The 25039-nt window shown below is 43.2% G+C and overlaps 1 protein-coding gene across 1 annotated transcript in view; it reads right to left on the bottom strand.

Moving 5' to 3' along the window:
* Window positions 1-11675, bottom strand: part of EPHA1 (EPH receptor A1) — a 66847-nt gene extending 55172 nt beyond the window's left edge. Inside the window, exon 1 of the mRNA XM_038391572.2 lies at window positions 11227-11675. Within this exon, the coding sequence (XP_038247500.1) occupies window positions 11227-11323 (97 nt within the window). The 5' untranslated portion in view covers window positions 11324-11675. The remainder of the gene's footprint in view (window positions 1-11226) is intronic.
* Between the last annotated feature and the right edge of the window lie 13364 nt (window positions 11676-25039).

The raw sequence follows: 25039 nt of genomic DNA on the forward strand, positions 1-25039 counted from the left end.
TGGGGATGAAAAGAAATAAGTGCTGAGGTGACTGAAGAAATTACCACCAGAAAAGGTCAATTAGTGTTGCCTCAGGGAACTAGCCAGGACTGGGGAAGGAAGAGCAAGGAGGGTCATGGGAAGGTACAGTGTAAAGAGACCACATGAAGAGTGTAACCTTCACTGTATCAGTCACAGCAACCAGGAGCCTTTAGCAGCTAGTTCATGGATGTATCATCTCCCCTGCATATGGAAAAACAATGAGGAGTCCTTGTGGCACCTTAGAGACTAACAAATTTATTAGGGCATAAGCTTTCATGGGCTAAAACCCACTTCATCAGAAGCATGGAGTGGAAAATACAGTAGGCAGGTATAAATACACAGCACATGAAAAGATGGGAGTTGCCTTACCAAGTGGGGGAACAGTGCTAATGAGCCAGTTCAATTAAGGTGGAATTGGCCTATTCTCAACAGTAGGCCACCTTAACTGAATTGGCTCATTAGCACAGACCCCCCCACTTGGTAAGGCAACTCCCATCTTTTCATGTGCTGTGTGTTTATAACCTGCCTACTGTATTTTCCACTCCATGCATCTGTTGAAGTAGATTTTAGCCCACAAAAGCTTATGACCAAATACATTTGTTAATCTCTAAAGTGCCACAAGGACCCCACGTTGTTTTTGCTGATACAAACTAACACGGCTACCACTCTGAAACCTACATATGGAGCCATCCAAATGTTATTTTGGTTTTGTATTTAAGTTTCTAGGAGTCTTCCTGTCTGCAGGGGAAGCTGTCATTTTGCATTCAGCTCAGATGTAGCTGGTTGCAAAGTGAGACAAACACCATTCTCTCTCCCTCTTGTGCCATCTTTACTTTGTTTTTCTTTTCCCTACTGAAATTATAGAGCTTTCTTTGTTTATGGCAAACTATGAAAATTTTATCAGTGCTTTGAAGGTGCAAAGGGCTGTACTAACATAAACTAATTAATTTCCAGGACAAATACAGGACATCATCAGCCCTAATTTGAGTATCCAGTGGGAGGGTTTCGGTCAGCTATGTTTTAGTATCAACTGTCCACAACCACCCAGTTTCTCTCCTCTCCCTCTGTATTTCTGTGGGGAGGTGCTTTAACTCAAAAATCTCCTCCATGTGCAGGGATGGGAATAAGAAAGAAATTTACAAGCTTTATCTCAGCATTCACCTTCCCCCATACCGCAATATCTCCCTCACTAACCTTCCATCTCCCATCCCTCATATCCACGCTGTTCAACTCATCTCTCTCCTTTGACTTTTGCATCCCATGACATCCACCTTTCATCCCTTCCCCTTCCAAATGCACTGCCTCAACTGCTTCATGCAGTAGCTAACTCAGCAAGTGTGCAAGGGCTGCAGAATGAGGTATTGCCACTTCTCATGGTTTTCTCATGAGTCTCAAGCTGTTTGGTTTCAGAGTAGCAGCCGTGTTAGTCTGTATTCGCAAAAAGAAAAGGAGTACTTGTGGCACCTTAGAGACTAACAAATTTATTAGAGCATAGATGCATCCGATGAAGTGAGCTGTAGCTCACGAAAGCTTATGCTCTAATAAAGCTGTTTGGTGTTTTTCTTAGTGTCTTGACTCCTGGAAAGCATGTGATTAGGTGAGAATCCTGCTTTCAGTTTAGTTTCCAGCCCTCATGGTTGCTGTGAAAAAAATGAAAATGTGATCTGAGTGCACCCTAAAGTCTTGGGATCTAGAAGTAGGGCTGGCTCCAGCGTTTTTGCTGCCTCAAGCGGCAAAAAACCACAACTTGCCGCTGAACAGGGATGCGGAATCCTGCCCGCTGAACACGGAGGCAGAGTGACGGTGTGGCTGCTGAATTGCCGCCGGCGAACAAAGAAGAATTGTGTCCCTGCCACCGAATTGCTGCCGAGCGTGAAATGTGCTGTGACGGAGCGGCCACCGAATTCTTGCCACCCCAGAGCCTGATGTCCTGCCACTCCTTTACATTTGCCGCCCCAGGAACCTGCTTGATTCGCTGGTGCCTGGAGCCGGCCCTGTCTAGAAGCCAGTCTCATGATTTTTTGAGGTTTGGCTCATGATTTTTGAATGCTTTTGTAGTTGGCAATCCTGAGGCCAGGCCTACACTATAAAGCAGGGGTTCTCAAACTAGGGGTTGGGACCCCTCAGAGGGTCACGAGATTATTACCTGGGGGGTCATGAGCTGTCAGCCTCCATCCCAAACCCCGCTTTGCCTCCAGCATTTATAGTGGTGTTAAATATATTAAAAAGTGTTTTTAATTTATGGGGGGGGTCACACTCAGACGCTTGCTATCTGAAAGGGGTCACCAGTACAAAAGTTTGAGAACCACTGCTATAAAGCTTTGCCGGCTCTGTTGGCCAAGGTATGAAGAGGAGTATTCCCTGATCAACAGAGCTGTGCTCACAAAAGTCCCTAGTGTAGATACAGTAATACCAGCAGAACTGCACTCTTCCATGTATTGCTTGTTTTTAGGCTTGGAAGGATTAGATTTTTATTGGTCAATGTTAGTAACAATTCACACAAACTGATGAAAAAATATTTCCATTGATAATTAAAATGTGCAGTTAGGCAAAGTAAGAAAAATGCTGCTTGAGAACTTACTAGAGTTTGATTTAAGAATATTTACTTTTTATATTTTGCCATGTGATGTTGACAATTTGTGTTCTAGCAATTCTAAAGCTTTAACCCTTTGAATCTCAACATGTACTGTCATTAAATAATTATTGTCTGACCTCCCCTCCATAATTTTCTACTACTGTGAAAATTTAAATTGATAAGCATTGAAAAACTGCTTAAAAATAAACATTGCTATTATCCAATCGAAATGATCAAAAAATAAAACCCAAATCCTGCTAAGTCTACTGGTTTGTCTTGGGGTGTGGGTTGTGTCCAGGAATAAACTATATCAGCAAAGAGTAGTCTTGCTGATATAAGCTGCATCCTCACTAAGAGCACTTTGCTAGTATAATATTCCAGGTCAGTTATACCAGAAAAGCACTCCTAGTGTAAACCTGGCCTGAGAATTACAGTTTTACAGCACATAGAAAAAACCCTGAAGATGCCCTGTCGACTTCCACTAGCTTCACTCTGAGGGCCATATCCAACTGGACTGGGAAAGAACTGGGGGTGATAAAGAGCCATTTAAATAGCTGGAATCTCTCTCTTGCTTCCCTTGACTAGATCAGTGTTGCCTGCCAGCTACAGAACAAGGACAGAACAAGGAGCAATGGTCTCAAGTTGCAGTGGGGGAGGTCTAGGTTGGATATTAGAAAAAACTTTTTCATCATGTTTTCCCCAGGAATTGAAATTGGGGGGGGTGTTCGAATTTACGGGGGGGAGGTGTCAGAGCCGATAAGGGGTGAGACTGTGAGGGTGAAGGCGGGCTGTATGTCACCACAGTAAAAACTGAAAAATGTTTCATGACCATTTTATTTAGATTTAACTCATGTTTTAAAATCATCACACAAATTAAAGTTGGCTACTCAAGCCTTCTGTGAAGCACTACATCTACATCCTTCTTGGTTTCTTGTTATAATTTTGCACAACTGTGTTAATGAACTTCTTGAATGAAATGCTTATCTTTGGTGGCTTCTTGTGTGTCCAGTACTTCCATTCCTTCAATTGATATGTTCATCAGTTCATTCACAACATCAGCTAGGTGACGACTTCTTTCAGAACACAAAATTCTATTCAATGATGAAAAAGAAGGCTCAACTGTAGCTGTTGTGACTGGGAGTAGCAAGAGATGAATTCCTACTTCTTTCAGCCCAGGAAACATAGCACAAAGATTGGGTTGAGCCACAGTGATGATAAAGAAGTTGAAGTCAAATCTTCATTCATTTGTCATATGATATTCCACTCTGTGTTCAAATTCTCTATTCTGTCCTGAGCAAATGGCAGCCCCATTGCTGGTAGTGCCTCACTCCACTCAACTGTCAGCGTTTTATAGGACAGGGATCTGTAAAAGCTACGTAGAGGTTGAGTAGAATCTAGAAGTCGCTGTTGTAGATTTTTAAGAATCAAGTCTGTGTACTTTTTCAGTTGTCTTAACAAACAGTACTTGTCCTCTTTACTTAAGGATTCAATATAAATGCCTTCATTCGTCAACATCTGGACTGAAGTCCTTGCTTCTTCCAGTACTTTTTCAATGGATAGCTCTCTGATTGATCCAAATGTAGCTTCTATTGCTGAACAAAGATCTACTACTGTTGTAGCAGATGCCTGGATGGCATTGTTTAATGACCCGAGTAGTTTCAACAGTAGACTTATAAGAGAGAGAATGGCAACAGTTTTCTCCGAACGTAGTAGCAAAAGTAATCCACCAGCCTCACTATTAGATCCATCCCATCTTGGTAGATATTTTACAAAGTCAGTAATAATGGCTGGATTAATTTTAAGACAACAGCCAAGGATCGCTCATGAGAAAGCCAGCAGGTTTTCCCAGGTTGGGCTAATTTGAACTTCAGTCACAGTGTATCTTCTATATTTTCCAAGATATTCAGTCTTTTTGGACCCTTGCTGAAAAAAGAATATAATGAAGACATTAAATTTATAGCTCTTTTAATGTCTTTTGAAGAGTCTGCAGCTCAAACTAGCACTAGTTGGAGTAGATGGCCTCTGCAGTGTGTATAGGAGAGATTAGGGTTACACTTTTCTCTGAGCAAAGCTTGTACTCCACCATGTCTTCCAGAGAAGTTTGCAACTTCATCAAATGCACAAGCAGCCATCTGTCTGGGGTCCAATTGACAAGCATTTAACCCTTCTAAGATGTGGGTTGTCACAGATGCAGTGGATGTGTCTTCTATAACTTGAACATCTAGAAATTCATCTACTGGTCTACCACTGACATTAAGATAACTTACACAATGACTTAATACTTGATGCCCATTTGCATCGGTGCATTCATCAGCCATGTATGCAAACTTTTTGAATGTGGTGAGAGAGTTCTTCACTTTTTCAATTGTTGAGTCTTTCACTGTTGCACCACATGCTTCTAGCCAGTCAGTTGAGTTTCTTGCAGAAAGATAGTGAACATTTGCTGGTCTTGTTTGGAACCAGTGTTCAACTTCAGGATGAACAAGTGACAATGCACTTAACATTGGCCTCCAGTTTGTAGTGTGTGGTATCTCTTGCTTAAATAGAAAGTATGATACCACAGCCATGTTTATTCGCATGAACTGTGTTGTGTCTTCAGCATTCTTCACAGCCTCATTAAGTACTTCTAAAATTGGCTTTGAAAGTGGGCTTTTAAGGCTTTCTGCATGTTGATGCACTCCAGAGGCATGGTGTTTTGCAGCCTTTTCACATAGTTTGTCAGCATTAGCTTTGCTGATCGGTCTAACAAACCAAGCTCCTCCATTTTTAACAGTTGTAACACTAGAAAGCTTTCCTTCTTCGTAAGGTTTTTTGCAAGAGGTGCACCAGTAGCCATCTTTTGTAACTTCAATAAATGGGAACACTTTGACCCACAAACACTGGGAACTGCCTTTAGATATTGGAGACAGTGTTTCTTCAGTAGGTAGCTGTATTTGTGCTTCGGGCTGGTCAGAGGTAGGTACACCACTTGAACCTTCAGATGACATGTTGATGTATTCTTGGTTCTTGATGTGTTCTTCACGTTGGTTGGTTTTTGAGGCCTTTGGGTGGAAATATTGTTGCATTGTTTTTTGTCTTTTCATTTTCACTTTGACCTGCAACATATAAGAGAGATATGAATAAATTAAATGTTTTGTTAGGATAATGTAAATTTAACATAAGGATAATGCAAATTACACCAAAATACATAACAGTTCTAGATTTCTAAAACAAATATATATTTCTTTTTAAATAAATATTTAATTTAAATTGACTTTTGAAAAGTAAGCCATCATGGGATAAGAGGGAAGGTCCTCTCATGGATCAGTAACTGGTTAAAAGATGGGAAACAAAGGGTAGGAATAAATGTTCAGTTTTCAGAATGGAGAGAGATAAATAGGGGTATCCCTGAGGGGTCAGTACGGGGACCATTACTGTTCAACATATTCATAAATGATCTGGAAAAAGAAGTAAACAGTGAGGTGGCAAAATTTACAGGTGATACAAAACTATTCAGAATAGTTAAGTCCAAAGCAGACTGTGAAGAGTTACAAAGGAATCTCACCAAATTGGGTGACTGGGCAACAAAATGGCAGATTAAATTCAGTATTGATAAATGCAAAGCAATACACATTGGAAAACATAATCTCAACTATACATTCAAAATGATGGGGTCTAAATTAGCTGTTAACACGCAAGAAAGAGATGTTGGAGTCATTGTGGATGGTTCTCTGAAAATATCCACTCAATGTGCAGGGGCAGTCAAAAAAGCAAACAGAATGTTGGGAATCATTAAGAAAGGGATAGATAATAAAACAGAAAATATCATATTGCCTCTATATACATCCATTGTACACCACATCTTGAATACTGTGTGCAGATCTGGTCACCCCATCCCAAAAAAGATATATTGGAATTGGAAAAGGTACAGAGATGGGCAACTAAAATGATTAGGGGTAGGAAAAAGGAGGAGAGATTAAAATGACTGGGAATTTTTATCTTAGAAAAGAGATGACTAAGGGGGGATATGATAGAGACTTAAAAATCTTGACTGGTGTGAAGAAAGTGAATAAGGAAATGTTATGTAATCCTTCGCATAACACAAGAACTAGCAGTCACCCAATGAAATTAATAGGCAACAGGTTTAAAAAAAACAACAAAAGGAAGTATTTCTTCACACAACATAAAGTCAACCCATGGAACTCTTTGCTAGGGGATGCTGTGAAGACCAAAACTATAACAGGATTAAAAAAAGAACCAGATATGTTCATGAAGGTTAGGTCCATCAGTGGCTATTAGCCAGGATGGGGAGGGATGCCATACCATGCTCTGAGCATCCCTAGCTTGTTTGCCAGAAGCTGGGAATGGGCAACCGGGGATGGATCACTTGATGATTACCTGTTCTGTTCATTCCCTCTGAAGCACCTGGCCTTGACCACTGTCAGAAGACAGGATACTGGGCTATATGGACCACCGATCTGACCCAGCATGGCCATTCTTATGTTAAAAATAATTATAATAATAAAAATGTTTAATACAGAAACTCCCCAACATAATGACCTCTCAAGATAGCAGCGTTGTGAGATAACAACCTTGGCAAATAATGCACTTTAAAAATCTTGGCCTGCTAGGAAACATATTTATATAAGTTTCCATTCCCAGTCACAAATCTAGTATTCTGGAGCAAACTCACTAAAATATAGTCCAACAAACAAATGTCTATTTAACGTGCCCCTCACTTTTCCCTCCACCGCACCCCACTCACTGGTGTTGTCCTTGGTCAGTGGAGACTCCGAGTTCAGAGGTGCTTTCACATTGAGTTCACCTCCCAGGTGGGGGGCAAGAAGGCACCTTGCTCGTTCTTCCAGCTGCTCACTGTTCGCTCTGGCTACTGTTGTTCATTGTGCTACGTTCACTCCATCGCTCTGTTGCCAATGGCCCTGTGCCGTCACCTTCTGCTGCCACTGTGACCCTGCAAGTTGGTCTCTTGTGATTTCAGCTGAGCTCTCAGCGGGGGAACCTTGATGCTAGTGCAGGCTGGGCTGTCTCTTCCACAGAAACACTATCCCACAGCAGGTCTAAGCACTTAAATCTGATTATCAATGCTTTCAGCTGTAGTGCTGACTTAATGAAACAAAAGACTATATCTATGGAGCCTAATCATATCTATCTGTAAACACTGGAGAGGAGCAGGTCAAATAGTACTTGTGTCTCAGGCAGACCATCAAGCAAATGTTCCCACCCTCTCTCTTGATGCCCTCAATCAGCACAGGCTAAATACAGTTCTACTGCCCTTTACTCATACAATAAGAATACAAAATTTCATTACCCCCCCGCATTCAAGTGATTTGTAATCCAACCCCAGCCAAAATCACTTGGGCAACACAGCTCTGTTTGCTGTATATCTAGGTAGATTAGGTGTGAATGTAAATACAATCTGGTCCTGAAGCCTTTCCCCCCAAACCCCAGCTCATCACTACCTGTCAGGGAGAGTTCAATTAGACTTTGCTTACAAATCATAATTTGAAATTATTAGATTGGCCAACATCATCAAAATGAATGCATTGGCATTGTCATAAAAACAACAGCTGTATAAGGAAGCTAGTCTATGTTCATACTTTTCAAATCTATTATACTTTTTCAGATACACATATATTATCATACACTTTATATGCTTTTAAAGTGTGTATTAATGTTTCCATTTCAACTCAAATTTCTAAACAATCACTAAATTTGCAACACTGCATGTAACTAGTTCACAAAACTGGGGTGGGAGGGTGGGGGATGTATGGGAAAATCTGGAGTGGTGTAGGGAAATCCCTGCTTTTTCACTAGGAGGTTGGTGAAGCACGGGAATGGGTCACCAAGGGAGGTGGTGGAATCTGCATCCCTAGAGGTTTTTAAGGCCTGGTTTGACAAAACCCTGGCTTTCACAGCTTGACAGAGCCCTGGCTGGGATGATTTAGTTGGTGTGCTCTTGTTTTGAGCAGGGGATTGGACTAGATGACCTCCTGAGGTCTCTTCCAACCCTAATCTTCTATGATTCTACAGCCAACAGAGTGTAAAGTGCAGGAGAGAGCATGCAAGAGACCTGTGGAATGAGGAAGCAGGGCATGACCCAGGATCAGAGATTTGGTCATGAATCTCTGCACCCCTCCCTTCTTCTTCCCCTCTCCACTGTATTCTCTCTGGGACTTTTGAGGAGATAACGCTTCCACAGTACTTGTAGTCCCAAATCCTATTTGCACGAGGTGCTCCTCACTCCAGTCAGTTCCTAGAGGACACAGTATCTATTCCACACAAGTAAGGGGCAGGATAAAGTGAGGAAGAAGAGATGTGAGAGGGACAGGCAGTTTTTATAATGATAGGGAGAGGAGAAAAATACTGTAGTGAACAAGAGAGATTTAAGAGCTTTCTAGGCAAGGACAGGACCCAGCTGTGCAGAAGCTCATGCTGCCTTGGAGTGCCATCTGGCAGTAAAGGATTGCTGCTGTGAGTTGTGGTGGGAACACATACATGCACCGCCTGTCCCCATGGACAGTGCACCGGCAAGGCAGGTCTCCAGCTAGGTCACACCCATAAGGCTCAGAATTTGGATGCTGCATGGAGGTGGAGGGAAGGTAGTGTTGAATCACTGACCTGCAAAGTTTAGATATTGTGGGACAGAGGGCACACTGATGGGGTAGAGAGCTTGGCTGCCCATCCCCTGGCATGTGGAAGGCTCACTGATATGTGGCATATAGTGAGAGAGAGAATCTCTCCAAAAGAAATAAAGGCCCCATCCACATTGGGACCCAAACAGAGTCAGGGGATATGATCAGTGGGGATGAGTCCTATTAGGGTCTGTCTACCCTTTGGGCTGGGGGCACGATCCCCAGCGCAAGGAGATATACTTGCACTGGCTCTGATTGAACTAGTGTGCTAAAAATAAAATGTAGCAGCCATGGCTGGCATCAGGGGCTAGCTGACCCAAGTACCTATCCATCAAAGACTCTAGGCATAGACTGTAGCCACACTGGAGAAACCAGCTAGTCACCCTGAGTCCATGCCTAGTGCCTTGAACTGGTATGTACTCAGGGAGGCTAGCCCCTCCAGCTGCTGTGGCCTCATTCTATTTTTAGAGCTCTAGTTTGATCAGAAGTGGCAGAGGTATGTCTCCTCAAGCTGCGAATTACACCCCCAGCTGAAAGCATCTCAGGGCATGTCTACACATGTTCTAGGGGCTGGACTAGAGGAAGGGATCACAGCCACAACCAAAACAAAACAGTCTGAGGCAGGTGAGCTGTTAGTGAAGGGGGCATGGCAGATGTATTTGAACAAGTTATCCAGCCCCCAAAATGTTATCACCAACTATTCTTCCAACAGACAAGTCAGTTCCTGGAGTTCACTTGGAGCCCAAATTAAGTTCTAACCCAATCTGATCCTCTCCGCAACAGATACAGCCAAACCTGTCTAGAAACTTATTTATCCGGAACCCTATCTGAAGTGTGTCCGAGAACTACATCCAGTATAAAGCCCAGAGCAGGGCCAGAGAGAGAGAGGCCCATACACTAATCTGCACAGAGGTGGACAGCTCTTCTAGTTTAGTGCTAGGGGAAGAGCAACTCCAGTAGGAGGGGAGAACACTGAAGCCCTTCATACAAATGTGCAGAGAAAGGTGACAGACAGGTGGCGTAAAGGAGGGTCAGACAGTTCCACAAGTTCACTTTAACCTCTCAGAAAGGTAGAGAATCATTCCTCAGGTTCTGAATCCCTCACAAGCACTGCATTGTCTAGGAATATCTATCACTACATCTGGCAAAAGGGGCAAAGTGGGAGAGGAGGGAGAAGAAGCTTAGCAGGAAAGGGAAGTGGAGCAGAGGCAGGCCAAGAGGTGGAAAGGAAAGAGAAATGGGAGGGGGGAAGACAGGGATCAAGGGGAAGGCAAAGGGCAGGGTAGATAAGTTGTGCAGGACAGATGAACCGTACAGGTCCCTCGCCCTGCCACAAGGAAGTGGAAGGGGAGACCAGTGCTGATGGGTTTTCTAATGCAGAAATCTCCACAAGAGCTACAAATCAAACAAAAAATGTTATTGCTGAAAGTGTTAACTCCCCATAGTCCCCAGAGAGATTCTTCAGGGAGAGGGGGAGGGGATTTATTCATTTGGCTTGTGTTTGAACTTGTAACCCCAGAGCTTGTGTTAAATGCAAAAGGAGAAAAATCCCTTCTGGACCTACAAATGCTTTAAGGTGTCGTGCTTAAAACTGACTGTGGGGAGGGAAGGTGCAGTTCCCTGAAGTTGCAGCAACATGTCTGCTTCCCCACGCACCTGGAGGAGTGTGAAAATAGTTTACAGAGTCACAAAGAAAAGTAAGGAGTGAGGTGTTAGTTTCCTGAGCAAACCCCACCTGTCAGTCTCCCCACAGCCCTCCACACACACAATTCCCTGTCTTAATTTTACAACTTCCTCCCTCCCATTCCGGTCCCCCTTTGAGGAAGGCCAGTCCAGCCCCCTACTGAGGAGGGCTCTCCTTCCCACCTCTCTCCCCAGGCCTCCCAAGGAGCATTCCATTCCCACCCCTCTCTCAGCCAAGCTGCAAGGGTTCCTGTTGCTGGAGGCAGGGCCCTGCCCAGCTCCCGGGGGATGGGGGAGGCCAGGCACTATCCTTACCTTCTTTCCCAGGTATCTCAGGAGGCAGGAAAGCACAAAGCAGGAGAAAGAGCCCAGTGGAGAGGCCTGTCCTGCTGCCAGGGGATCGCATCTCCATAGTCCCCAGGGAGGAAGCCCTGCTCCCCCCTGCCCCTTGCACCCTGAGTCTCTGCTTCCTTGGCTTAGGCCCTGGACACTTGGCACTTGCTCCCTGTGCGTGAAGTATTCCCGGAGCCTCCTGACGGGAGCGCACACATTGCAAAATCTGCCTGCCAGGCCCGGAGTTCTGATGAAAGACCAAAGCGAAGGGTGGAGAAGGCAGTTCTCTCTCTACCCACTTGCTGCTTTACCTGATCTTTAAAGGGGCTGGTGACTGGTTAGGGTTACTTCCTGTCTGGCAGGCAAATAAATCCACCTTAAAGGCAGCCAGCCACCTATTGCCGGGATCGTCCCAACACCTGACCTTTGCTCCAAAGCTGTGCATGGTTCCTGGATGCCACCTTCTGGGTTCTCGTTGCTACAGCCCCCATCCGGGGTTAAAGCCATGCATCCTGCAATCTGAAAGTTGTTCCAGCTGCTTCTTCATGACCTCTGTGAAAGGGCCTTAGCAGGGCAGTGTACTCCATTCCTTGACAGTGCACTAAGTAGAAAAGACAGCCACTTTTGTTTGGTTTTAGTGTGTCCTATGGGAGAGACTGGGACTGGAACAGCTAAATGAGGAGATAAATCAGAGGATGATATTGAAACCTTTGAGTACCGGGAGTGTTTCTAAACACACAAATCACTAATATCATGCAAAACTTTCCTGCCTCTCCCCTTACAGCTGAGCCCCAGAGAATGTATCTGTTACAGCCATAGAACATCAGAGTTGGAAGGGACCTCAGGAGGTCATCTAGTCCAACCCCCTGCTGAAAAGCAGGGCCAACCCCAATTTTTTCCCCAGATCCCTAAATGGCCCCCTCAAGGATTAAACTCACAACCCTGGGTTTAGCAGGCCAATACTCAAACCACTGAGCTATCCCTCCCACGATAGCTGAGCCTCATCATTAGTGTTAACTGTCTATACACATGCTTTTATCTTTGTAAGTCCCAGGTTCAGGCCTGGTGTTGGCCAAGATGGCAACTGTTGTACATGGATGGAATCTGGTACCGGCAAAAGCAGCAGATGGGGCTGGTTTCTCAGTAAGAAAGGCCAGAAAGCAGGAGGGAATAGCAACAAACTTGACAGATAGGCTGAATGAAGGGGGTGGTGGGGAACTCTCTCCCACTCTAGTTTTACCAGCCTTGACTCCATTGGGGTTTGCCCCATTTCAGCTATTGTTGCAGTATAAAACCCAAGTGTAGACAAGGAAGCTGCAATTTACACCAGTGGAGCTTACACATTTCAAGTTCCATCAATAAAAATATTGCATCAACCCCTATAGACAAGGCCTGAGACAGAGATTGTGCTGAGGAGATGGAAGGGGAGAGAACCAGCAGTAGGAGAAGGGAATTGCACTGGGGATGATGATTCTAGTTGTGTTCAACAGCTGAAAGAAGTCACAGCAGGGGGAGAAGAAGAGAGAGAGCTGAGGACTCACTTTCAGGTCCTTAGTTCTGTAAGAAGTGTGTCTGTGTGTATGGTGTTTTCACAGCTTCAGGACACTCCAGAAATTCTAGAAGCAAGTTTATCAAATAGCCATCACTCTGATATGACTTGCTCAGGAATTTCCTGTCCACAGCTCTTGTACAAGGTTGCCATTTCTCTATGTTGCCAATTCATCAGCCAGCCAACTATTGGGAGTCTGAACAACAGGTTTTTTGGGTCTTAGCTAGTTAGTGTATGGGTCATAATGCCAGGAATAGCATCAAGTGGCTTTACTGTTGCTTTAAGTGCTGGAATTTGCTAGCTGTTTGTATATATTTTCTACCAGTATCTCACTCCAAGATAGTGAAACAAAACACTCTGTGATGCCACATTAAGATCTGGGCAAATAGTTTAATAGAAAACAGGAAATGAACCCAACCATCCAAAACTCAAACCCAAATCCCCCTAACTATCTTTGACAGTTGGGAAAAACATTCAGTTATGTTTCCTTATCATCCATCCTGCTCACTGAATGAGGCAGGACCTGTGGAAAACAGAATATGCAATCATGCAGATAAAGACTGTGCAAAAATAAATACACACATGAGCCAAAATAAGGTTGCACAGGAAAGCTTAATTCTGGTATTTCCTAATTTGAGTGCATGACTTTGCAGCCGCAATAGTCTTTTAAACATAGTTAGCATGTCATAGACATATATTCAGCAATTTCTTCTAGTCTTTCCTCACTCACTTCCTCCAGCCACATGATCACTTTGTTGCTGTTCTTTGAACACCCTGATTTGTCAGTATCTTTGTGGGAAATGTGGTGCCCAGAATATTAGTTTCATATTTCTAATTTGCTTCTTATTCTGTTGGTTTTTATCCAGGTTCCTTGGCTCTCTAAGTCTCTTCTGAACTATTTTTCCAGTCCTTGTTAATGTTTGCTGTTCTTCCCAATTTTAGTAACAATTGTGAATTTTCAGTGTTCTGTTTGCTCATCCTTCCAGATCATGACTGATGATAAAAAAGACATGGCCCAACACTGCTCCCTGTGGTTCCTCGTTAGATACCATGCTCCACATTGATACACTGCCATTTATCACAAATCTTTCTTTGTAATCATTTAGCCAATTCTCAAACCATGTGACTGCAATTCACATGGAATTCATTTTTAAGTTAAAAGATTTTATGACAGGCAGTACTAAATGATCCAGAGATCCACGGGTCCAATTCTCCCCTGCAGGATACCAGTATTCCTACTTAAGTCTAAGGCAGTTACTCATATCCTGGGGAAGGGGAAGATGGGGGAGGAGGAACAAGACCCCAGCTGTAGGGCCTGTAATGCCTTCCCCTCATCTGTTAATTTTGTAACTGACAGGAAAAACAAGACAGTTTTCCTTGCAATTTCTCTGTCAACACTTACTACTGTCTATTTCAAGAGAGTTTCTGTCCTTCCTTTTGTCTCTGCCCTTCCCTCACCCACATACCCCACAGCATACCTGTCCAGTATTTCTTTATCTCTGAAAGTTTCCCAGCTGTCTGCCCAAAGGTACCTTAGTAGTTTTACTGTCCTTCTGCAGAGGATGGACTCTTGGCGCCATCAAGTGGCTTTAAATTCTCACTGCAGTTCACCTACTTTAGCCTGAAGGTCCCACATTATTTAAGGTAAGTGAATATCAAAGAGAGGCAGATTCTTTGCCTTGTTCTGCTCTCTTCATTCTCAGACACACAGTATTGCTAACCTTGAGCATTCAAAAATCATAAGTCAAGCACACAAAGCATGAAATTGGCCCCAAACCAGGAGATTATTTTTAAATTGTAGTTCTTTTTATTTGCCTTCTGGTTTCTTTACCTTTAGGGTGCACTTGCTTTGTGTTTTCAAGCTTTTCTCTGCAACCATGAGGTCTAAAAATTTACTTTAAAAAAATGAAGCTGAGATTTTCATGCAATCTTTTGATTCCATGAGCTGAAGCTTTAAGAAATACATAAAAAATCACAACTTGCAATAAAATCATAAGATCTGATAACCTTGGAAGCCAACTGCAAGTTCCCCCTGGGGGATTCACTCAACACCCCAAGTACTACCCTCCTGTTTATGCTGCTTATGCTGTGTTCTGGGGGACATGAGCAAACTGTGTCCTGGCTAGTCCCAGTTAGCATATGGCCTATTGAGGACTATACCCAGTTGGTGAAAATTGAAGCAACCCCCAGGCTGCTTTAAACAGGTCTGAGGCAAAGAGAAACAAGTAGCTGTAATTGGTTGTTGGTTCACTTCTTTTCCCTTCTCCTGGGCTACCCTGAATGGCTGTTGGGAAAGGGAGCCATCCAGCAGTAGGCTCAGGCAGAGCCATTCAAAATCCTATTCTGTGGTCCTTGGGGCAGGAAAACTGACAATGGAACAACCAGAGCAATTCTTTTCACTTTGTGACACAGTAGATGGTCAGATGCGGAACTGCTGAGCAGCTCCAAAGCGCACAGTCAACCTGTGGAACTCCTTGCCTGAGGAGGTTGTGAAGGTTAGGACTATAACAGGGTTTAAAAGAGAACTGGATAAATTCATGGAGGTTAAGTCCATTAATGGCTATTAGCCAGGATGGATAAGGAATGGTGTCCCTAGCCTCTGTTTGTCAGAGGGTGGAGATGGATGGCAGGAGAGAGATCACTCGATCATTACCTGTTAGGTTCACTCCCTCTGGGGCACCTGGCATTGGCCATTGTCAGTAGACAGGATACTGGGCTGGATGGACCTTTGGTCTGACCCATGACCTATGGCCATTCTTATATTCTTATGTTCTCCTGCAGGGAAATGTCTGCTGGTGCTCCCAGAACTCCCAGCTCACACCAAACCTGCTCCTATTGCTGCAGCAGATGTCAAGGGAGGCACAGGACCAATTCAAACACAAGTTTAAAATCTTAGTACACAATTTGGTAAGCACTGTGACAGGTTGCCCCCCTTTAAGATACCACCTGATGTTCTGGGATACCACTGAGCCCACCTGTTCTGCCAGCATGGGCACCCTTTTTACCTGTCTTGCTGAGCCAGGCTATTAAGCCTCCTCCAGCACACACACAGAGGCAGGACCACACCCAACTGTACATTATGAATTGTACAAATGGGCTTATATTATAAACAAGAAATAAGTTTAACAACTCCAAAAGGTGAATTTTAAGTAGTTAAAGTGATAGCAAACAGAACAAAGCAGATTATTAAGCAAATAAAACAAAATATGCAAACTAAGCTTGTTTCACTAAAGAAATTGGTTACAAACAGTAATTTCTCACCCTAGATATTGTTACAGACAGATTGCTGAAAGTTCTGAAAGGCAGCTGCACTGGTCTGCAGCTTGAGACTTCAGATATTATTACTCACAAGCTAGACTCCCTTCCAGCTTGGGCTCAACCCTTCTCCCCCAAGTTCAGTTCTTGCTTCCAGGTCTGTTTTCAGTGTCTTTTTGGGTGGAGAGGCAGAGGAGAACCTTATATAGCTCTCCTGCCTTATGTAGCTCTTGTGTAAGGCAGGAACACTTTGTCTTCCAATGGAAAAACACTGGCATTCCAAAAGGGGAGGGAGGGGATTCCGTACCAGGTGACTTGGACAACTATCTGTGCAGGGCTGTGGCAGCCATTACTCGCAGGCTATCTGGAGCATCCACCTGAAGACTAAGCCCTTTCACAGTCCACTGTCTTTGCTAATGGGCCATTAGCACTGCCTGGCTTTTCCATTGTTGTACCTGAAGTGCTAGTTGGGGTGACGCCCAAAGTAACCCATTTGAAATACAGACACATAGTCAATATCCCTAACTTCAAATACAGAAATGATACAGGCATACAAATTGGATAATCACATTAAGTAAATCATAACCTTTCCAATGGTATCTTCCATGAGCCATGTTGCATGAAGAAACAACAATGAGGAGTCCTTGTGGCACCTTAGAGACTAACAGATTTAACGCACTGCATCAGATGCATGGAGTGAAAAATACAGTAAGCAGTATATATATTACAGCACATGAAAAGATGGGAGTTACCTTACCAAATTGGGGGTCAGTCAATTCAATCAAGGTGGACGACACCCATTCCCAACAGTTGACAAGAAGGTATGAATATCAACAGAGGGAAAATTACTTTTTGTAGTGACCCAGCCACTCCCAGTCTTTATTCAGGCCTAATTTGATGGTGTCCAGTTTGAAAATTAATTCCAGTTCTGCAGTTTCTCATTGAAGTCTGTTTCTGAAGGTTTTTTGTTGAAGAATGGCCACTTTTAAGTCTGTTATTGAGTGTCCAGGGAGATTGAAGTGCTCTCCTACTGGATTTTGAATGTTACAATTCTTGATGTCTGATTTGTGTCCATTTATTCTTTTGTGCTGAGACAGTTTGGCCAATGTATATGGCTGAGGGGCATTGCTGGCACATGATGGCATATATCACATTGGTAGATGTGCAGGTGAATGAGCCCCAGATGGTGAGGCTGATGTGGTTAGGTCCTATGATGGTGTCCGTTGAATAGATATGTGGACAGAGTTGGTGACGTGGTTTGTTGCAGGGTTTGGTTCCTAGGTTAGTGTTTTTGTTGTGTGGTGTGTAGTTGCTGGTGTGTATTTGCTTCGGGTTGGGGGGCTGTCTGTAAGCGAGGACTGGCCTGTCTCCCAAGGTCTGTGAGAGTGAGGGATCATTCTTCAGGATAGGTTGTAGATCCTTGATGATGTGGTAGAGAAGTCTTAGTTGGGGGCTGTAGGTGATAGCTAGTGGTGTTCTGGTACTTTCTTTGTTGGGCCTGTCCTGTAGTAGGTGACTTCTGGGTACCCTTCTGGCTCTGTCAATCTGTTTCTTCACTTCAGCAGGTGGGTATTGTAGTTGTAAGAACGTTTGATAGAGATCTTGCAGGTGTTTATCTCTGTCTGAGGGGTTGGAGCAAATACGGTTGTATCTTAGAGCGTAGCTGTAGACAATAGATCATGTGATGTGGTCTGGATGAAAGCTGGAGGCATGTAGGTAAGTATAGCGGTCAGGAGGTTTCCAGTATAGGGTGGTGTTTATGTGACCATCGCTTATTTGCACTGTAGTGTCTAGGAAGTGGACCTCTTGTGTGGATTGGTCCAGGCTGAGGTTGATGGTGGGGTGGAAATTGTTGAAATCCTGTGGAATTCCTCAAGGGCCTCCTTTCCATGGGTCCAAATGATGAAGATGTCATCAATTTAGCACAAGTAGAGTAGGGGTGCTAGGGGATGAGAGCTGAGGAAGCATTGTTCTAAGTCAGCCATAAAAATGTTGGCATACTGTGGGGCCATGCGGGTACCCATCGCAGTGCCACTGACTTGAAGGTATAAATTGTACCCAAATCTGAAATAGTTGTGGGTGAGGACAAAGTCACAAAGTTCAGCCACCAGGTTTGCCGTGACATTATCGGGCATACTGTTCCTGATGGCTTGTAGTCCATCTTGGTGTGGAATGTTGGTGTAGAGAACTTCTACATCCATAGTGGAAGGATGGTGTTTTCTGAAAGATCACCAATGGGTTGTAGTTTCCTGAGGAAGTCAGTGGTGTCTCGAAGATAGCTGAGAGTGCGGGTAGCATAGGGCCTGAGGAGAGATCCCACATAGCCATACTATCCTGCTGTCAGGGTGCCAATGCCTGAGATGATGGGGTGTCCAGGATTCCCAGGTTTATGGATCTTGGATAGCAGATAGAATACCGCTGGTCAGGGCTCTAGGGGTGTGTCTGTGCAGATTTGTTCCTGTGCTTTTTCAGGGAGTTTCTTGAGCAGATTGTGCAGTTTCTTTTGGTAACTCTCAGTGCGATTAGAGGGTAATGGCCTGTAGAATGTGGTATCAGAGAGTTGCCTAGCAGCCTCTTGTTTATATTCCAACCTATTCATGATGACTACAGCACCCTGCATAAAATACATTGTCTAAAGTACATCTTGCATAAAGTACCTCTCATTTATGTCATATCCATATCATAAGCATATTTCAATAAAGAATATGGAGTGTAATGTCACAAGCACATTTTTCATTATCAAATAGAAGTTCTCACATTTGTCTCATATGTAAAATTGCCCTTTTATTATAGTTCTACTCTGACAATGACTGTTTAAAAAAAGAAAAGGAGTACTTGTGGCACCTTAGAGACTAACAAATTTATTTGAGCATAAGCTTTCGTGAGCTTCTTACTTAGCAGATCTGCTTCCTGGGTATCTTCAGCAACATTTGTTCAGTTCAGTGGCCCAGCTAAGTCTTTGCTTCTTTATGCTCCCATTAACAGTCTACACAGAGAGAGGGAGCTGGATTCTTTTACTTCTTGTGAACTTTGCTAAATTCTGAGTACAAACCAACTGAAGGCAAAGAGGCTATGTACATGTCACTGAGGGTAACATTTGATCTGCATAATCTGCATCCTGCACCCCTCCTGAACCCCTGGGGGCAGGGAGGGAGTGGAGTTGGGGTGGGGATATCGGGGAAGGGGTTGGAATGGGGGCAGGAAAGAGGTGGGGCAGGGGTGGGGCCTCATGGAAGGGGTGGAGTGGGGGCGGGGCTGGGGCAGCAGCGGGGAGGTCAGTGATGCGGAAAGGGCTTAAATCTATTGATTTAATAGGGGCTGCCGAGCCATCTGCACTAACCCATGCACATGATCTATTCTCCTGTGGCCTTGAACCATTGTGAAAGATGCAGATATAGCTGTTCTCGGTGTCCACACAGTCCCCATCCCTGCAGACACTGGGGATTTCCTGGCATTCATTGTGACCTATAATAAAAGAACCCAGAAAGCTTAGAAAGTTTAGATTTATTAGGAACTGGGGAAACTTTTGGGATAGGAGGAGCCTATACAGGAAGGATGGGCTCCACCTAAACCAAAGTGGATCCAGACTGCTGGCACTTGACATTAAAAAGGTTGCAGAGCAGTTTTTAAACTAAGAGATGGGGGAAAGCCGATTGCTGCAGAGGCACATGTGGATTTGACAGAGACTTTTCTTAGAGAAGAGTCTATTGATAATCGAGATTCTCTCCATTTTAGTCAGGAGGAGAGGATGAAAGAGGATAAAGTATGGGCCGATCAGATGAGAAACATTCACATAAAGAATCTGACACAGACATCAGAAAAGGGCAGACAAATAAACAGTGACAAATTTTTAAAGTGCTTGTACACAAATGCTAGAAGTCTAAATAATAAGATGGGTGAACTAGAGTGCCTTGTGTTAAAGGAGGATATTGATATAATAGGCATCATGGAAACCTGATGGAGTGAGGACACAATCATTCCGGGATAAAAAATATATCGGAAGGACAGAACAGGTCGTGCAGCGGGGAGTGGCTCTATATGTGAAAGAAAATGTAGAATCGAAATAAAAATCTTAAATGAATCCACATGTGCCATAGAATCTCGATGGATAGTAATTCCATGCTCTAATAAGAATATTACAGTAGGGATCTATTATCGACCACCTGATCAGGACAGTGAAAGTGACAATGAAATGCTAAGGGAGATTACAGAGGCTATCAAAATAAAAAACTCAATAATAGTGGGGGATTTAAATTATCACCATATTGACTGGGTACATGTCACCTCAGGACAAAATGCAGAGACAAAATTTCTTGATACTTTAAATGACTGCTTCTTGGAGCAGCTGGTAGAGGAACCGACAAGGGGAGAGGCAACTCTCGATCTAGTCTTGAGTGGAGCGCAGGATCTGGTCCAAGAGGTAACTATAACAGGACCGCTTGTAAATAGTGACCATAATATAATAACATTTAACATTCCTGTGATGGGAAGAACACCTCAACAGCCCAACACTGTGGCATTTAATTTTAGAAAGGGAAACTATGCAAAAATGAGGAGGTTAGTTAAACAGAAATTAAAAGGTACAGTGACTAGAGTGAAATCCCTGCAAGCTGCATGGCCACTTTTCAAAGACACCATAATAGAGGCTCAACTTAAATGTATACCCCAAATTAAAAAACACTGTAAAAGAACTAAAAAAGAGCCACTGTGGCTTAACGACCATGTAAAAGAAGCTGTGAGAGATAAAAAGGCATATTTTAAAAAGTGGAAGTAAAATCCTAGTGAGGTAAATAGAAAGCAGCATAAACACTGCCAAATTAAATGTAAAAATGTAATAAGAAAAGCCAAAAAGGAGTTTGAAGAACACCTAGCAAAAACTCAAAAGGTAATAACAAAATGTTTTTTAAGTACATCAGAAGCAGGAAGCCCGCTAAACAACCAGTGTGGCCCTTGGACGATTGAGATAGAAAAGGAGCACTTAAAGATGATAGAGTAATCACAGAGAAACTAAATGAATTCTTTGCTTCAGTCTTCATGGCTGAGGATGTTAGGGAGATTCCCAAACCTGAGCCGTCTTTTGTAGGTAACAAATCTGAGGAATTGTCACAGATTGAAGTGTCACTAGAGGAGGTGTTGGAATTAATTGAGAAACTTAACAGTAAAAAAGTCACCAGGACCAGATGGCATTCACCCAAGAGTTCTGAAAGAACTCAAATGTGAAATTGCAGAACTATTAACTATCGTTTGTAACCTGTCCTGTAAATCAGCTCCTGTACCCAGTGACTGGAAGACAGCTAATGTAATGCCAATATTTAAGAAGGGCCCTAAAGGTGATCCTGGCAATTACAGACCGGTGAGTCTAACGTCAGTACCGGGCAAATTAGTTGAAACAATAGTAAAGAATAAAATCGTCAGACACATAGAAGAACATAAATTGTTGCGCAAAAGTCAACATGCTTTCTGTAAAGCGAGATCATGACTTACTAATTTATTAGAGTTCTTTGAGGAGGTCAACAAACATGTGGACAAGGGGGATCCAGTGGACATAGTGTACTTAGATTTCCAGAAACCCTTTGACAAGGTCCCTCACCAAAGGCTCTTATATAAATTAAGTTGTCATGGGATAAGAGGGAAGATCCTTTCATGGATTGAGAACTGGTTAAAAGACAAGGAACAAAGGGTAGGAATAAATGGTAAATTTTCAGAATGGAGAGGAGTAACTAGTGGTGTTCCCCAAGGGTCAGTCCTAGGACCAATCCAGTCCTAGGACCAATCAACTTATTCATAAATGATCTGGAGAAAGGGGTAAACAGTGAGGTGGCAAAGTTTGCAGATGATACTAAACTGCTCAAGATAATTAAGACGAAAGCAGACTGTGAAGAACTTCAAAAAGATCTCACAAAACTAAGTGATTGGGCAACAAAATGGCAAATGAAATTTAATATGGATAAATGTAAAGTAATGCACATTGGAAAAAATAACCCCAACTGTACGTACAATATAATGGGGGCTAATTTAGCTACAACAAATCAGGAGAAAGATCTGGGAGTCATCATGGATATTTCTCTGAAGACGTCCACGCAGTGTGCAGTGGCAGTCAAAAAAGCAAATGGGATATTAGGAATCATTAAAAAAGGGATAGAGAATAAGATGGAGAATATCTTGTATAAATCCATGGTACGCCCACATCTTGAATACTGCGTACAGGTGTGGTCCCCTCATCTCAAAAAAGATATTCTGGCATTAGAAAAGGTTCAGAAAAGGGCAACTAAAATTATTAGGGGTTTGGAATGGGTCCCGTATGAGGAGAGATTAAAGAGGCTAGGACTTTTCAGCTTGGAAAAGAGGAGACTAAGGTGGGATATGATAGAGGTATATAAAATCATGAGTGGTGAGGAGAAAGTGAATAAGGAAAAGTTATTTACTTGTTCCCATAATATAAGAACTAGGGGCCACCAAATGAAATTAATGGGTAGCAGGTTTAAAACAAATAAAAGGAAGTTCTTCTTCACTCAGTGTACAGTCAACCTGTGGAATTCCTTGCCTGAGGGGTTGTGAAGGCAAGGACTATAACAGGGTTTAAAAGAGAACTGGATAAATTCATGGAGGTTAAGTCCATTAATGGCTATTAGCCAGGATGGGTAAAGAATGGTGTCCTTAGCCTCTGTTTGTCAGAGGGTGGAGATGGATGGCAGGAGAGAGATCACTAGATCATTACCTGTTAGGTTCACTCCCTCTGGGGCATCTGGCATTGGCCACTGTTGGTAGACAGGATATTGGGCTGGATGGACCTTTGGTCTGACCCAGTATGGCCATTCTTATGATCTTATGTTCTTAAAGCAGTGAATAGGAAAGACCCCAAGCAAAGTGGGAACAGATGCCCTATCCAGCGTGGCCATGTGGCTTCCATGCCTGTGGATACCAGCTGGTAGCAGTCTCTCTGAGCAGCAGTGCTGCCAATACCCACGACTGTCCTCAAATCTCATGCTATCTGGTGTTTTAATGAAAGCCCTAGCTCCTGGAGCTCTGAGAAGCTCAGGCCTTGTTTCTAAAAATAGCAAGTTGCTAGCTCTCCTGGCAGCAGAAAAGCATGTGACGGTAGGACCCCTCGAGCAAGACCTCTAACTGCTCAGAACACAGGAGGCAAAGAAAAAGAACCCAGAATTTATCATTTTTTGCCAATCGCATGATTTTCTGGGCCCTGATTCATGGACTGCAGCAGTACGAAGTTAGAACATAAGAATGACCATAATGGGTCTGACTAATGGTCCATCTAGTCCAGTATCTTGTCTTCCAACAGTAGCCAGTGCCAGGTGCTCCAGAGGGAATGAACAGAACATGGCAATTATCAAGTGATCTAACCCATCATGCAGTCCTAGCTTCTGGCAGTCAGAGGTTTAGGGACACCCAGAGCAGCACGGGGCTGCAACCCTGACCATCTAGGCTACTAGCCACTCTTCCCCAACATATTGTGTTCATTTATGTGTCTGATAAATCTGTTCTTTACTATAGTTTCAACCAATTTGCCTGGCACTGAAGTTAGGCTTCCTGGCCTGTAATTGTCAGGAATGCCTCTAGAGATCTTTTCAAAAATAGGCATCACATTAGCTACCTGTCAGTCATGTGATAAAGAGGCATGTTTCAGCAATAGGTTACATACCACAGCTAGTAATTCTGCAATTTTATATCTGAGTTCCTTCAGAGCTTCTGGGTGAATATCATCTGGGCCTGGTGTCTTATTACTGTACAATTTATCAATTTGTTCCAAAACTTCCTCTATCGACACCTCAATCTGGGACAGTTCCTAAGACTTGTCACCTAAAAAAAATGGATCAGGTATGGGAATCTCCCTCACAACCTCTGCTGTGAAGACCAAATCCAAAGAATTCATTTATCTTGTCCTGAATGGCCTTGTCTTACCTGAGTGCTCCTTTAGACCTTGATTGTCCAGTGGCCCCACTGATTGTTTGACAGGCTTCCTGCTTCTGGTGTACTTACACATAATTTTGCTACTAGTTTTTGTGTCTTTTGCTCCTCAAATTCTTTTTTGGCCTGCCTGATAATACTTTTACACTTGACTTGCAAGAGTTTATGTTTTTTTCTATTTTCCTCTGTAGAATTTGACTTCCAATTTTTAAAGGATGCCTTTTTACCTCTAACTGCCTCTTTTACTCTATTGTTAGCCATGGTGGCATTTTTTGGTCCTTTTACTGTTTTTTTTTAAATTTGGGATATACATTTAGTTTGAGCCTCTATTATGGTGTTTTTAAATAGTTTCCGTGCAGCTTGCAGGCATTGCACTCTTGTAACTGTTCTTTTTAATTTTTGTTTAACTAGCTTTTTCATTTTTGTGTAGTTCCCCTTTTTGAAGCTAAATGCTACTGTGGTGGGCTTCTTTGGTATTTTTGCTCCCACAAGGATGTTAAGGTCACTATTACTGAGTGGTTCAGCTATATTCACCTCTTGGACTACATTCTGTGCTCCACTTAGGACTAAATCAAGAATTGGCTCTCCCCTTGTGGGTTCCAGAACTAGCTGCTCCAAGAAGCAGTTATTAATGGTGTTTAGAAACTTTATCTAAGCATCCCATCCTGAGGTGACATATATCCAATTGTCAGGGTCCCCCCACACTCTGAACTCTGGGGTACAGATGTGGGGACCTGCATGAAAGACCCCCTACGCTTATATTCTACCAGCTTAGGTTAAAACTTCCCCAAAGCACAAATTCCTTTCCTTATCCTTTGACGGTATTGCTGCCACCACCAAGTGATTTACACAAAAATTCAGGGAAGGGTCACTTGGAATTCCTATCCCCTCAAAATATCCCCCCAATGCCCTTCACCTCCTTTCCTGGGGAGGCTTGAGAATAATATACTACCCAATTACCTTAGCAATGTGAGCACAGACCAGCCCCTTTGGCTTCAGGACACTGAAAATCAATCAGGTTCTTAAAAGAAGAACTTCATTTATAAAGAAAAAAAATAAAAGAAT

This window comes from Dermochelys coriacea, chromosome 1, assembly GCF_009764565.3.
Source record: "Dermochelys coriacea isolate rDerCor1 chromosome 1, rDerCor1.pri.v4, whole genome shotgun sequence".
In the NCBI taxonomy this organism is placed as follows: Eukaryota; Metazoa; Chordata; order Testudines; family Dermochelyidae; genus Dermochelys; species Dermochelys coriacea.